At 44.2% G+C, this 16,040-nt stretch overlaps 2 protein-coding genes across 9 annotated transcripts in view; one reads left to right on the forward strand and one right to left on the reverse strand.

Annotated features, from left to right (window-relative positions):
- The window catches only part of TADA2A (transcriptional adaptor 2A), an 80,528-nt gene extending 79,952 nt beyond the window's left edge, over positions 1–576 (reverse strand). For all 5 annotated transcript variants that reach the window (XR_012088795.1, XR_012088796.1, XM_008011171.3 and 2 more), the window contains exon 1: positions 508–576. The gene's annotated coding sequence lies outside the window, so the exon portion shown is untranslated. The remainder of the gene's footprint in view (positions 1–507) is intronic.
- Positions 577–619: 43 nt separating this feature from the next.
- ACACA (acetyl-CoA carboxylase alpha) overlaps positions 620–16,040 on the forward strand; it is a 332,440-nt gene continuing 317,019 nt past the window's right edge. Inside the window, exon 1 of one of the 4 annotated variants that reach the window (XM_008011156.3) lies at positions 620–1,196. In XM_008011156.3, coding sequence (XP_008009347.1) covers positions 1,159–1,196 — 38 coding nt within the window. In that variant the 5' untranslated portion in view covers positions 620–1,158. The remainder of the gene's footprint in view (positions 1,197–16,040) is intronic. The other 3 variants (XM_073004877.1, XM_037993719.2, XM_037993724.2) reach the window with 3 other exon arrangements.

Raw genomic sequence — 16,040 nt, forward strand, 5'->3', positions numbered from 1 at the left:
ACTATGCCGGGCAGGAGTCCACGTGGGGAGCAGAAAAGGCGCAGGCTCCGGAGGTGTGGAGCCAACGTTCAAATCCTTACGAGGTGGGACCGGCCTGGGCCAGTCATTTTACCTGCGCCTCGGCTCTAACGGGGTACTGAAATACCTACTTTGGAGGGCCTGCTAAGAAATTCAAATGGTCTGGTCAGGGGCACCACGCACAGTGGCCGTCCTTGGTAGAGCCACGCGCTCCAGGGCTGAGCGTGGAATGGCGAAGCTGGGGCACGGCGGCACCGCCCAGACGCGGGGCGGGTACCAGGGGTCAGGCCGGGTCCCGCGCCGCCCTCCCCCACAGCGCGGCAAGGCCCGGCACCACCCGCTCGCCAGCCCGGCGCGTCCCGCCCGCCGTTGAGGCCCGCAGCCCGCGCCTCCTCCCCTGGCGCACCTCGCGGCCCCCGCTTCCCCGTAGTCCCGCTAGAGGGGCTCGCTCCCCGCCACCCGCCAGCCCAGCGCTGCCTGGCGCCTCACCTCGCCGAGTCCCCCTAATCCGCGCCAAGGAGCCGCCGGTCGCGCGCGCCTCCGGGCTTTGCGTGCGCGCCCCCGGGCGTCACAGTGGCGAGCGCGCTTCGTGCCGCGCGCCCGCCGCCTCCGCCCCTCGGCTGTGGAGGCCCCCAGCGGGTGCTGAGCGCCAGCCACCGCCCCCTTGGCCTTTTCCCGGCCACCGCCCGGCGCCCGTCGCTGTCCCTGTGCCTGAGGACTGGGAGGATGGGGCTAAGCCGCTTGCCTGTCTTTTGATCCGCCAAGTAATCACTTTGTCCGTGTGGCGCGTGGCCCGTTGCCGGAGGCTTCCCCGCGCGTGGGGCCGTTTGGTCCCCTCCGGAGTGCGGTGAGGCGGGCCAAGCCGGGACTGCCTGGGTTTGGGGATAACGTTCCCACCCCCACCCCTGTTGCAGCAAGGGAAATTGAGGCTGAGGGAACTGGGCCCAGGGACGGCGAGCCGTGGCTGCCTCTCCAGTCCGGGCCCTGAAGGGCTGCTCGTGGATGAACCAGACTGATTTTAAGGGGTGAAGAGGGTGCATTTCAATCAGATGCTTCTGGAACGTCGAAATTGTCTTCTTTGGAAAGAACCATCCCCTCTTTGGGCTTCAGAGGCCCAAATTGAGGCGCAATGATGAGAGGATGTGGTGGTCTACTCTGATGTCAATCTTGAGGGCTAGGTATGTCCCAACATCTCTTATTACTGCTGCTAATGATGATTCTAATAGCTACCATTTGTCGAGTACTTGTTGCATGCCAGACGTTGCACAAAGCAGGTTACACATATGGTGTCATTTAAAACTTGTGAGGTAGGCACCTGTTGTTATCCCCATTTTCCAGGTGAAGAAATCTAGGCACTGACATATAACTTGGAATCACACTGCTAGGAAGGAAGTACTGGGGAAGGGAAATCAAACCATGGTTTATCTCAAGTATGTAACTGTTACATCTATTTAGAAGTCTGCCTTTGATAAATTTGCCCAGCCTTTTTTAGAATTCACTTACACTTTATGCCTATGTGAACCCTTTCATTCTTTTTTGGTATATGCATAATACAAGTTCATTCTTTTTTTTTTTTTTTTTTTTTTTTTTTTTTTTTTTGAGACGGAGTCTGGCTCTGTCGCCCAGGCTGGAGTGTAGTGGCCAGATCTCAGCTCACTGCAAGCTCCGCCTCCCGGGTTTACGCCATTCTCCTGCCTCAGCCTCCCGAGTAGCTGGGACTACAGGCGCCCGCCACGTCGCCCGGCTAATTTTTTGTATTTTTTTTAGTAGAGACGGGGTTTCAACGTGTTAGCCAGGATAGTCTCGATCTCCTGACCTCGTGATCCGCCCATCTCGGCCTCCCAAAGTGCTGGGATTACAGGCTTGAGCCACCGCGCCCGGCCAAGTTCATTCTTAAAAAAAAAAAAAAAAGCCAGACCGGGCGCGGTGGCTCATGCCTGTAATTCCAGCACTTTGGGAGGCCGAAGTGGGCGAATCACCTGAGGTCGGGAGTTTGAGACCAGCCTGACCAACATGGTGAAATCCCATCTCTACTAAAAATACAAAAAATTACCCAGGCGTGGTGGTGGGCGCCTGTAATCCCAGCTACTCGGGAGGCTGAGGCAGAAGAATCGCTTGAACCCGGGGGGGAAGAGGTTGCAATGAGCCAAGATCCCACCATTGCGCTCCAGCCTGGGCAACAAGAGCGAAACTCTGTCTCAAAAGAAAAGAAAAACCACCTCCCACCAGGTTAAATAAACAATTAACATTTTGGTATGTACCCTTCCAGACATTTTCCTATGCATCCCATCAATAAATATATGATAGGATATTTTACATTTGGTGTATCCTGAAGATTGATTAATTCAAAAAATGTTTAGTGAGTAGGCTTGTTGTAGGAATTCAGCAGTGAACAAAGCAAAGTCTCTGCCTCATGGAGCTCATGTTATAGTAGGGAAGACTGTCAATAAGCAATATACACATTACTAAATAATAGATAATGCCCAGTAATGTGGCAAGTTTTATGGAAAAATAAATCAGGACAAAAGGATAAGAGTGATGTGGGGCTTCTCTTTTAGTTAGGGTAGATAAGGAAAGCCTCTTAGGCACATAAACAAAAATCTGATCATTTAATGAGAGAGGGAGCTACATGGATTTCTAGAGGGAAACTATCCTAGAAGAGAAGCAGCAAGTGCGGTGGCCCTGAAATGGAGATTTGTTTGGCATGGTAAAATGGCAAGACCAGTGTGGCTGGAGCACAGCAAATGAGAGAAATAAGATGGAAATCATAGGCAGATCATGTATCATCTGGTAAGCTTTGGATTTTATTGGGAAGTGATAGAATACCACGAAGGGTTGAGATGAAAGAAGTAGCTTTGCTGTAAAAGGATCACTGTGGGCTGGGAGTGGTGGCTCACACCTGTAATCCCATCACTTTGGGAGGCCGAGGCGGACGGATCACTTGAGGTTAGAAGTTTGAGACCAGCCTGGTCAATATGGTGAAACCTCATCTCTACTAAAAATACAAAATGTAGCTGGGTGTGGTGGCAGGCACCTGTAATCCCAGCTACTGGGGAGGCTGAGGTAGGAGAATCACTTGAACCCAGGAGGTGGAGGTTGCAGTGAGCCAAGATTGTGCCACTACATTCAAGCCTGGGCAACAGAGTGAAACTCCATCTCAAAAAAAAAAAAAAAAAAAAAAGGATCATTGTGGCAGCTGTGTGGAGAATGGATGGTGGAAATATTAAAATTGCCCTTTGCCTGGGGAAGTGGTGTGTGGTGTGTACCTGTAATCCCAGCTACTCGAGAGACTAAGGCAGGAAGATGGATTGAGCCCAAGTTTGAGACCAGCCTAGGCAACATATTGAGACCCCCATCTCTAAATAAATTTTAAGTTGCCCCCTAAGGCATAAATTGTCCTTTTACGCAGTAGTTGTTCAACAGATACTTTATTAATGTTAGTGTTTCACCTATAGCTGTACAACTTTACAACCACTCTCAACTTCACATAAGGGGAGTGGGGTCAGTCATTTAGGACATATCTGTGTCTTTCTCATTGAAACTCAAATTTTGAGACTGGTTAAGGCAAGTATCCAGATCTGGATGTCATGATTGTCAACAATGAATATCAGTAATCAGTTTTGTAATACTGTAGAAAAATTAGTCCCACATAATACTGAGATCTAGTCATTAAAAACACAGCATTCAAGGGCCAGGCACGGTGGCTCATGCCTGTAATCTCAGCAGGTTGGGAGGCCAAGGCGGATGGATCATTTGAGGCCAGTAGTTCAAGATCAGCCTGGGCAACATGGCAAAAACCCATCTTTACTAAAAATAAAAAAATTAGCTGGGTGTGGTGGCACATGCCTGTAATCCCAGCTTCTTGGGAGGCACAAGAATTGCTTGAACCCTGGAGGTGGAGGTTGCAGTGAGCTGAAATCGCACCACTGCCCTCCAGCCTGTTCAACAGAGCAAGAGTCTGTCTCAAAAACAAAAAACAAAAAACAAAAATCATAGCATTCAAGTCCCTGGAGATTACCCTCTCCCTTCATTTGATGTTAGGCTCTCTACTTAGACCAATTTAGTCGGTGTGCTTAAGAAAGATGTGGAGAGGGCAGGACACAGTGCCTCACACCTGGGATCCCTGCATTTTGGGAGGTCAAGGTGGGCAGATCGCTTGATTTCAGGAGTTCAAGGAGGGCAACATGGTAAAACCTTGTGTCTACAAAAAATGCAAAATTTAGCCAGGGGTAGTGGCGCATGCCTGTAGTCCCAGCTACTTAGGAGGCTGAGGTGAGAGGATCACTTGAGCCCAGAAGGTTGAGGCTGCATTGAGCCAGTATTACACCACTGCACTCCAGCCTAGGTGGCAGAGTGAGACATTGTATCAAAAAAAAAAAAAAAAAAAAAAAAGATGTGGAGAAATTAAAATGCACAGTGAGAAGAAGGGTAACACTGATTAAGGCAGCGCCCCTCTGGGTTTTTATCTTAAGTGGATGTGATAGTGGCATCACTTACATGACCAGCTGAAGGAAGAACAGATTTGGAGGAGAAATTGAAAGTTCTGTTTTGGATCTGTGTTTTGCATTCTGACTGGAAATGACAAATATGAGTCTACAGCTCATTGGAGGCATCAGAACTAAAACAGTATAACTGTATTAGAATGGTTTATTTGGCTGTGTGTCTTACCTAGACAGACCTTGAGGACAGACACTGTTGTCTTTGTAACCTCAGTGCTCTGAAGTGTATCCTCAAATATTTGTGAAATGACCAAGTAAACGCAAAAGTAAGAATTAAGTCACTGACTGGGTGCAGTGGCTCACGCCTGTAATCCCAGCACTTTGGGAGGCCAAGGTGGGCAGATCACGAGGTCAGGAGATGGAGACCATCCTGGCCAACACGGTGAAACCCTGTCTCTACTAAAAACACAGAAAATTAGCCCGGCCTGGTGGCGGGTGCCTGTAGTCCCAGCTACTTGGAAGGCTGAGGCAGAAGAATGGCGTGAACCTGGGAGGCGGAGCTTGCAGTGAGCCGAGATGGCACCACTGCACTCCAGCCTGGGTGACAGAGCGAGACTCCACATCAAAAAAAAAAAAAAAAAAAAAAGAATGAAGTCACTTAGGCAAAATGTAAAAGGTACATACCCTATGCTTTCACTGAAAGTCCAAGCACCTGAATGTGACTTACAAGTAGGGTGACCATAATTTCTGATTTGCGAGAATAGCCTGGTTTATATCTGTTGTCCCTACATAAGTATTAATATTGCCTGATTTCACTCTCAGTAGTGTCTCCATTTGTACAATAAATTTATATTGTCATTCTTTTTAGAAGGCCCTTCAGGATCTAGCGTCTTCCTATATCTTTATCATTACCACCCCATCTTAGACTGTATTTGCCAGCCAGGCGGACATACCTTCATTTCTCATATACACTCTTAACTTCAAGCTTTTTTTTTTTGCCAAGGTACTGCCTACCTCACTTAGACATCACTTCCTTAGGAACACTTCTGATCCCCCAAAGGCTGAGTTAAGTGGCCCTCTTACATGTTCCCAGTACACCTTGTATTTAACCTGTCATAGCAAACATGACTAAGTGCCTTATTCCTTCACTAAATATCTCTGTAAAGGAACTTGAGAAATCACCTTTTTTCCTCTTTAAGCCGTAAATTTATATTAATAATATCCAAATCCATGTTGAACCAGTATTTTTGAAGATTGACCTTCAGGATAAACTAATAGCACAATCTTCATGCCCTTTCATTCTTAACTAACTGAAAAGGTTGACTTTTGTACTAGGAACCCAACGAAGAAAACTTGTATCTTGTCAAGCTAGGTAACCTGGCTGCCATTGACTGAGACCAAAATATCCCAACAGTTTGTCCTCAGCTGCTAAGCTGCTATGGTTAGAATCAAAAGTAGACTTTCTGGCCTGGTGCGGTGGCTCATGCCTGTAATCCCAACACTTTGAGAGTCCTAGGTGTGAAAATTGCTTGAGCTCAGGAGTTCGAGACTAAACTGGGTAATATAGTGAGAGTTCGACTCTACAAAAAAATCGAAAAATTAACTGGGCATGGTAGCACACGCCTGTAGTCCCAGCTACTTGGGAGGCTGAGGTGGGAGAATCACTTGAGCTTAGACAGTTGAGGCTATAGTGACACGTGATTGTGCCACTTTACTCCAGCCTGGGCAACAGAGTGAGACCTCGTCTGGAGGAAAAAAAAAAAAAAAAAGGTGAAGAGACAACCTACGGAATGGGAGAAAATATTCATGACCCCTACCTCAGATAAGTGGGCAAGGGCCCGAAAAGACATTGCTCAAAAGAAGTCATGCAAGTAGCATGGGAGGCCGAGGCTGGTGGATCACCAGAGGTCAGGAGTGTGAGACCAGCCAGGCCAACCTGGTGAAACTCTGTCTCTACTAAAAATACAAAAATTACCTGGGCATGGTGGTGGGCACCTGTATTCCCAACTACTCAGGAGGTTGAGGCAGGAGAATCACTTGAACCCAGGAGGCGGAGGTTGCAGTGAGCCAAGATCGCGCCATTGCACTCCAGCCTGGGTAACAGCGAGACTCCGTCTCAAAAAAAAAAAAAAGAAGACATGCAAGTAACTAACTGGTATGTGGAAAAAAATGTTCAACATCACTAATCATCAGGGAAATGTGAATTAAAACTACCATGAGATATCACCTCACACCTGTCAGAATGATGATTATAAAAAAGCGAGATAAACATTGGCAAGGACGTGGAGAAAAACCCTGTACACTGTCAGTGGGAATGTAAATTAGTATAGCCATTTTGGAAAATAGTATGGAGGTTCCTTAAACATTTTTAAATAGAACTATAGAACTACCATATGATCCAATAATCCACTTCTGGGTATATATCCAAAGGAAGTGAAATCTGCATGTCAGGGTATCTGTACTCCCATATCCATTGCAGCATTATTCACCATAGCCAAGACATGGAAACAGCCTACATGTACACCAATGGATGAATGAATAAACAAAATGTGTGAGAGAGAGATATATATGTGTGTGTGTGTATATATATGTGTATATATGTATATATATACACATACACATACACACATACACACACACACACACACAATGGAATACTGTTCAGCTTTAAAAAAATAAAGAAAGCCTGTCATTTGCAACAACATGGATGAACCTGGAGGACATTATGCTAAGTGAAATAAGCCAGGCACAGAAAGACAAATACTGCTTAATCTCACTTCTGTGTAGCATCTAAATAAGTCAGGCTCATAGAAGTAGCAGAATGGAGGTTATCAGGGGATGAGAGAGAAAGAACTGGAAGATTTTGACCAAAGGATACAAAATTTCAGTTAGACAGGAGGAATAAGTGCAGGAGATCTATTATACTATATGGTGACTATAGTTAAAAATATATACTTGAGGCCAGGCGCCGTGGCTCACACCTGTAATCCAAGGACTTTGGGGGGCCGAGGAGGGTGGGTCATCTGAGGTCAGGGGTTTGAGAGCAGCCTGGCCCACATGGTGAAACCCCATCTCTACTAAAAATATAAAAATTAGCCAGGCGTGGTGGTGCATAACTGTAATCTCAACTGCTCAGGAAGCTGAGGCATGAGAATCACTTGAACCTGGAAGGCAGAGGTTGCAGTGAGCCAAGATTGCACCACTGGCCGGGCGCGGTGGCTCACGCCTGTAATCCCAGCACTTTGGGAGGCCGAGGCGGGCAGATCACAAGGTCAGGAGATCGAGACCATGGTGAAACCCCGTCTCTACTAAAAAATAGAAAAAAATTAGCCGGGCACAGTGGCGGGCACCTGTAGTCCCAACTACTCGGGAGGCTGAGGTAGGAGAATGGCGTGAACCCGGGAGGCGGAGCTTGCAGTGAGCCGAGATTGCGCCACTGCACTCCAGCCTGGGCGACAGAGCGAGACTCAGTCTCAAAAAAAAAAAAAAAAAAAAAAAGATTGCACCACTGCACTCCAGCCTGGGCAACAGAGCAAGACCCTGTCTCAAAAACAAAAACAAACAAACTATATATATGTGTGTGTATGTATATGTATATATGTGTATATATGTGTGTATATATATACGTGTGTGTGTGTATATATATACACACACTTGAAAATTGCTAAGAGAGTAGATTTTAATTATTCTTACCACACAAAAAAATAAGTATTTGTGGTAATAGGTATATTTTGTGGTAATGGATATGTTAATTAGCTTGATTTAGCCATTCCGCAATGTGTATGTCTATCAACACATGTTGTACATCATGAATATACACAATTTTTATTTGTCAAAAAGTGTTTAAGTATGCCATAAGTAAATTAAATAAAATATATTTCTTAGAATGTTATTTATAAAAACAAAGCAAAAAAACAGATCTGTCCAAATATAACTAATAAACTGACTCTCATTATTTAACACTCAAGAGTTGGCTGGTATCAGGATTTTCATAATGCCATGGCCATTAAACAGTTTTCGTGAATCCAGACCTTCGTTACCCATCTCTTCTGCTTCTTCCTCACCTTACAGACTTCTTTCTCGTGTACATAGAGTGCAGAATATCTGTCTCATGAGTCACCAACCTTTGGGCAGAACCCAAAAAATTAGATGAACTAAAAACATATTATTGCTAAGTGGCTCCGTTTATCAGACAATTCTAAAATGCCTACTAGGCTGCCTAGCTGCATACTTTTCCACCTAATGTATAGGACCTCCACCTTGTGACTGTCACAACAGGCTCCTAAATTATTTTGCATCATTTGGTGACAGGCAGTCTATACTCTTTTGCAACCAACAAGTAACCAATAAATGTTTGGAATATACAAGGAACGTGGCATTGTTTAATATAATTGAAAAAGCAAGCTTGGACTTTGAAACTTTCCTGAATTTGAATTCTGTCTCCACTCCTTAAATCACCTTTAAAAATTTAGGGCATAGCATGGTGGTTTATGCCTGTAAACACAGCACTTTGGAAGACCGAGGTGGGTGGATCACTTGAGATCAGGTGTTCCGAGACCAGCCTGGCCAACATGGTGCAACACCATCTCTACTAAAAATATAAAAAATTAGCCGGGCATGGTAGTGCATGCTTATAATCCCAACTCCTTGGGAGGCTGAGGCAGGAGAATCGCTTGAACCCAGGAGGCAGAGTTTGCCGTGAGCCAAGATCCCACCATTGTACTCCAGTCTGGGCAACAAGAGTGAAACTCCATCTGAAAAAAAAAAAAAAGAATGTAGGGAAGTTCTTATCTTCCTGCATCTCTTTTCTCCTCCTATGTGAAATGAAAATAATAATGTCTAATTCATAAGAGTTTCATAAGGATATGATGAAAGCCTGATGCAGTAGCTCACACCTGTAATCCCAGCACTTTGAGAGGCCGATGTGGGCGGGTCACTTGAGGTCAGTAGTTCAAGACTAGCCTGGCCAACATGGTAAAACCCCGTCTCTACTAAAAATACGAAAACTAGCTGGGCGTGGTGGCATGCACCTGTAATCCCAGCTACCTGGGAGGCTGAGGTGTAAGAATCACTTAAACCCAGGAGGCAGAGGTTGCAGTGAGGCATGATCGCTCTGTCCCCCACTCTAGCCTGGGGGACAGAGCGAGACTCAGTCTAAAAAAAAAAAAAAGGGGGGGTGAGATGATATATGTGTGTATACTACTACCTTGTTCATGGTGGGAGTCAAATACATATAATTTTAATTCTAGAAGTGCTCCACAGGATCATCCTGGAGCTTATTTAGAAGTTGTTCTAGGTAGGTTAACTAGTGCTCAGCATAGAATTTTTCATTGTTTAAATAAAAAACTCTTATCAACTCTAAACCTGTAGGTTTCAAGAACAACAGCCAATTAACAGAATTTCTTTTGCTGGCAGTTTCTTCAGCATTTTCCTCACCATAGAATACTAAGGAAAGTATATGTTATCTCACAGGTCGCAGGACAAATGTGTAGTTGCAATATAGGATGGAGGATCCAGCCTTGCCTCAAATGGAGAGCAAACTAAGGAGCTATGTCTCATTTAATTAATGCAAATAGTGAACAAACTTATGCATCATTAGCAATTAACTATAAGACTGTTCCTTAGAGTACAGAGTGAGTACTTTTATTGTAATCAAAACTTACAACAAGATTAGTCTGATGCATATTTAATAACATATGTAATTGTTATGGTGTTGCATTATAATTAGGCCCTACACGTTAAATTGTTTACATAAATGACTGTAATTGGTTATTTTTACACAGCCAAACACATAAAGCGTTTGCCTGCTCATTTTATTAGTTTTCTGGAATCTATAATCATGCCAAAGACAGCAGTTTATATGAAATCCTTTACTACTTAATCATGCACTCACAAACACACTATTCAAAATGACACAGCAGGATTTCCCTTGGTACTGAAAATAGCTACTATTCAAGACTTTCTGTGTATATTCTGTCATTTAATCCCTAAGAAACCCTTTAAGGGAGGTGTTGTGATTCCCATTTTACTGATGCAGAAATTGATACTTAAGAGAATGTAAGTAGGCAGCATAGTGGCTATTCAGACTACTACCACAATCCCTGACACTACTTTATACCGTCTCAGAAGGTAATGGATCACAGCAGAGATATGTAAAATTAGTTTAGGAGAGAGTGGCTCTGAGAAATACAGGATATGTACAGTATATCCAAAGGGGGAATGAATCAACCTGAAAAAGAGAGAGGTTAGTCAGGAAAGGAACAGTAATGGAAGGGCTGGAGCTGACTTAGTGCCCGTTCAAGGAAGACAGCCTTGGCCAGTACATTTCAGGCATTATTGCCCCATTATAGCCCACTATATTATAGAGATACTTATCAGACTAATGCCATCTAATATTTAAATTTTAGAACTAACTCCTGTTATTCTGATTTCTTTTCCTTTTTTGAGATGGAGTCTTCCTCTTGTTGTCCAGGCCGGAGTACAGTGGTGCCATCTCGGCTCACTGCAACCTGTGCCTCCCGGGTTCAAGCAATTCTACTGCCTTAGCCCCTCCAAGTAGCTGGAATTACAGGCATGCGCCACCACCCCCGGCCTTATTCTAATTTCTTTTCTTTCTTCTTCTTCTTTGTTTTGTTTTGTTTTTGTTTGTTTTTTGTTTGGTTGGTTTTTTTTTTGTGATGGAATTTCGCTCTTGTTGCCTTGGCTGGAGTGCAGTGGCGCAATCTCAGCTCACCACAACCTCTGCCTCCTGGGTTCAAGCAATTTTCCTGCCTCAGCCTCCTGAGTACCTGGGATTACAGGCATCTGCCACCACGCCCACCTAATTTTGTATTTTTAGTAGAGACAGAATTCCCTATGTTGGTCAGGCTGGTCTCTTACTCCTGACCTCAGGTGATCTGCCCACCTCGGCCTCCCAAAGTGCTGGGATTACAGGCATGAGCTGCAGTGCCCGGCCTCTAATTAAAAAGTAATTATTGTAAGGCTAGGTGTGGCAGCTCATGCCTGTAATCCCAGCACTTTGGGAGGACAAGGCAGGTGAATCACAAGGTCAGGAGTTAGAGACCAGTCTGATCAACATGGTGAAAACCCGTCTCTACTGAAAATACAAATATTAGCCAGGCATGGTGGTGTGTGCCTGTAATCCCAGCTACTCTGGAGGCTGAGGCAGGAGAATTGCTTGAACCTGGGAGGCGGAGCTTGCAGTGAGCTGAGATGGTGCCATTGCACTCCAGCCTGGGAGACAGAGCAAGACTCCGTCTCAAAAAAAAAAAAAAAAAAATTATTGTAGGCTGGGTGTGGTGGCTCACGCCTGTAATCCCAGAATTCTGGGAGGCCGAGGCAGGTGGATCACCTGAGGTCCGGAATTTGAGACCAGCCTGGCCAACATGGTGAAACCCTGTCTCTATTAAAAATACAAAAATCAGCCAGGTGTGGTGCTGCACGCCTGTAATTCCAGCTACTAGGGAGGCTGAGGCAGGAGAATAGCTTGAACCTGGAGGTGGAGTTTGCAGTGAGCCAAGATCACACTATTGCACTCCAGCCTGGGCAACAGAGCGAGACTACATCTCAAAAAAAAAAAAGTGGTAATTATTGTAGGGGTTAAGCTAATGTTTTTCAAGTTTTTAAAGTCATTATTACCAGCCCTAAAGAACCTTTTTAGACATATACGTCTCCCCCACAAAGTTTTAATACCACAGATAAACTATATATATGTTTACGTACTATATATATGTATTTTGTACATAAAAAGACAAAGTTTTTTTGCCCCTTAGGATAAGACTTTTTCCCCCCACCTTTTTGAGTGCATGGGTTACACAATGATGCATGAATGATTTGGCATCCCCCATAGAACTACCTTCAGATTCAAAACATGCTTTATGCAAAGGATAGTATTTCCATACATATGACAATTATTATTTCTAATTGTAAGTTAAATTCTGTACATATGACATTTATAATTCTCATAAACTAATAAACTAATTGACAATTTTACTTTTGAGCTTGCTTAGTGTGATTCTGCTCCTAAATAAGGGAATTATTCTCTATGTGTGGAAAATTTGGGTTTCAAAGCCTGTAAAATAGCATGAGAGGTCTTTTGATAGCCTGCTAGCTTTCACCAAGCCTTTTTGCTTGAAACTTCTAGAGCATTCTTAGTTATTCATTCCTTCATTTAGTAAGTATTGAGTCCTACTATAGGCCAAGGACTGTGCCAGGTACTAGGGATTCAAAGACTAATAAAATAGTGTGCCCTCCAGAAGCAGCTCACTGTCCAGTTGGGGAGACAGATATGCACACAAATATTACAACACAAAGTAATATGTACTGTAACAGAGATATGCTAGAGATACTAAGAGCTCCAAGAAAAGATTATTTTAGGGAGAATTAAGTGGTAGAACTCTATAAAGTGATGAGTTAAATCTTGCAGAAGAATGAGGAAGAAATTCCAAGCAGAAAGAACAAATTATATAAGGCCCCAGAAGTATGAAATAGCATGGCCAGTTTGGTCTTTGTGACTGGAGTGCAGAGAGTAAGAAACAGGAAGGCCCCTCCTAAAGTAGAGAATCTTGCACAGGTAGAGATTAAACTATAGAGGGCTTTATACTTTTTTTATAAGGCTATGGGGAACCAGTGAAACATTTTTAATTGGGGAGTGATGCTATCACTAATCTGGGCTTTATCTTTCCAACCAGTAGTGTGGCTTGAGAAGTGGCAAGATTAAAAGCCTGGAGTTATAGCAGTCCAAGTGAGAGATGGTGAGGGCCTGAACATCATTGGAATGGGAACGAGGAAGAAGAAATTGATTAAAGATATTTAAGAAGTAATTAATTAGAGGGAGAAGAGAGAGGAAGGTGGTAGGATTAGAGATAATCCTCAGATGTCCAGCTGAGGTGGATACTGATGCTACTCACCCAGAGAGAGACAGCAGAGGGCAAAGCACAAACATAAAAGGAAAAAGGGAGATTTTGTTCTGGATATGTTGAATTTGAGGTGCCTATACAATATACAGGCACTATTCAATAGGTGGATTCAAAAGCCAAGGGAGGCTGGATGCTGTGGCTCACGCTTGTAATCTCAGCACTTTGGGAGGCCGAGGCAGGTGGATCACTTGAGGTCAGGAGTTCAAGAACAGCTTAGCCAACATGGTGAAACCCCGTCTCTACTAAAAATACAAAAAATAGCCAGGCATTGTGGTGAGCACCTGTAATCCCAGCTACTCAGGAGGCTGAAGCAGGAGAATCGCTTGAACCTGGGAGGTGGAGGTTGCAGTGACCTGAGATGGTGCCACTGAACTCCAGCCTGGGCGACAGAGGGCGACTGTGTCTGAAAAAAGGAAAAAGGCCGGGTGTGGTGGCTCACACCTGTAATCCCAGCACTTTGGGAGGCTGAGATGGGCGGATCACAAGGTCAGGAGATCAAGACCATCCTGGCTAACATGGTGAAACCCCGTCTCTACTAAAAATACAAAAAAAAATTAGCCGGGTGTGGTGGCAGGCACCTGTAGTCTCAGCTACTTGGGAGGCTGAGGCAGGAGAATGGCGTGAACCTGGGAGCTGGAGCTTGTAGTGAGCCAAGATCATGCCGCTGCACTCCAGCCTGGGCAACAGAGCAAGACTCCACCTCAAAAAGAAATAAAAATTAAAAAATATAATAAAGGAAAAAAAAAGCCAAGGGAGACATTCAGGTCAGAGTTAAATAGATGAGGGAGTGAGCAAGAGATTGATGGAAAATTGGAAGCCACAGGAGAAGACAAGATTGCCTGAACTCACTGAATGGAAAAACCAAAAGAAGGAAGAGTGAAGAATAGAAACTTGGATGACAACAGGTAAGATACAGAAGAGCCCACTAATCCAGAAAAGGAGAAGTAGATTTAAGAGAAAGAAGTAGCAGTAAAGGTGGGAGGTGGAACGTAGTCAGCAGAGCATTATTAAGACCACGTAGGCCCTAAAAAAAGGAAATATTATGGGGCTTGCCATGTAATTTTAATTTCAAGTGGATTAAATGTTTAAAGAAAAAAAAAAAGGCCAGGTGCGGTGGCTCACAGCTGTAACCCCAGCACTTTGCGGGGCTGAGGTTCATCTGAGATCAGGAGTTTGAGACCAGCCTGACCAATATAGTGAAACCCCGTCTCTATTAAAAATACAAGAATTAGCTGGGCGTGGTGGCAGGCGCCTGTAGTCCCAGCTACTCGGGAGACTGAGACAAGAGTATTGTTTGAACCCGGGCGGCAGAGGTTGCAGTGAGCCAAGATCACGCCACTGCCCTCCAGCCTGGGTGACAGAGGAAGACTCCTTCTCAAAAAGAAAGAGAAAAGTTAAGAACTATAAAACTATTAGAAGAGAATATGAGAGAATTCCTACGTAATTTTGACATGGGGAAGCAAAAATCTTCCTAAGTATGGCTCAAAATACAGAAGGCATAGAAACAGAAGTTAATAATTTGACTATACAAAACTCAAAATTTCTGCACAGCAAAAAAAAAAAAAAAAAAAATCGTATGTCAAAACATAAATGGGGCCGGGCACGGTGGTTCATGTCTGTAATCCCAGAACTTTGGGAGGCTGAGGTGGGCGGGTCATCTGAGGTCAGGAGTTTGAGACCAGCCTGGCTAGCATGGTGAAAACCTGTCTCTATTAAAAATACAGAAGTTAGCCAGATGTGGTGGTGCATGCCTGTAATCCCAGCTACTAGGGAGGCTGAGGCAGGAGAATTGCTTGAACCCAGGAGGTGTAGGTTGCAGTGAGCCAAGATTGTGCCACTGTGCTTAAGCCTGGGTGACACAGCAAGACTCCATCTCCAAAAAAAAAAAAGAAAAGAAAAGAAAACAAAAAACACATAAATGGAAAAATGTTTGCTACTCATATCACAAAAGGCTAATCATCTAATATAAAGAGCTCCTAGAGCAGTGAGCCATGATCATACCACTGCGCTCTAACCTGCGCAACACAGTGAGACCCCATCTCACACACACACGCACGGGCACACACACACACACACAGAAGCAGCTCCTAGAAATAGATAAGAAAGAGATCAGCCACTCAATAGAAACATCAATGAAAGACGTAAATAGAGGTTATGTGATGTGTAGTGGTTAAGAGTATGGAGATTTTGATGTTACCTACCTATGTCGGAATCCTAGTTATGTCACTTACTAGCTCTATGACCTTCGGCAAGTATCTGATCCTCAACTTCCTCTTCTATAAAATGCAGGTGGTAATTTTAACTACCTCAAAGGAGTAAGTGAGAAAAAGGCCAGTAGTATTTAATAGTAACCTGGTGACTCATGGTAAAAGAAGAAAGGGGACCTAGAAAATGGCTTCTAAATTTCTGGTATCTGGAACCTTGAAACAAAGAGATTCTGGGAAAAGGACCAACCCAATCCCCATCTGTCTGTTTTTTCATTAAGGGCTCGTATTTACTAAGTCGCAACAAAAGCGTGAAACATAGCCCTGGGCCTAGAAATACAGTGTAAGATTCATTGTCTCTCTATGAGAGAACCAGGCATCAATGAAATACAATGAAATACGGAAATACATCATTACCAACAGATGAATACCAGGAAGGAAATTTACACTATAAAACAGTA

The sequence above is a fragment of the Chlorocebus sabaeus genome, chromosome 16 (assembly GCF_047675955.1).
Source record: "Chlorocebus sabaeus isolate Y175 chromosome 16, mChlSab1.0.hap1, whole genome shotgun sequence".
Taxonomy (NCBI): Eukaryota; Metazoa; Chordata; class Mammalia; order Primates; family Cercopithecidae; genus Chlorocebus; species Chlorocebus sabaeus.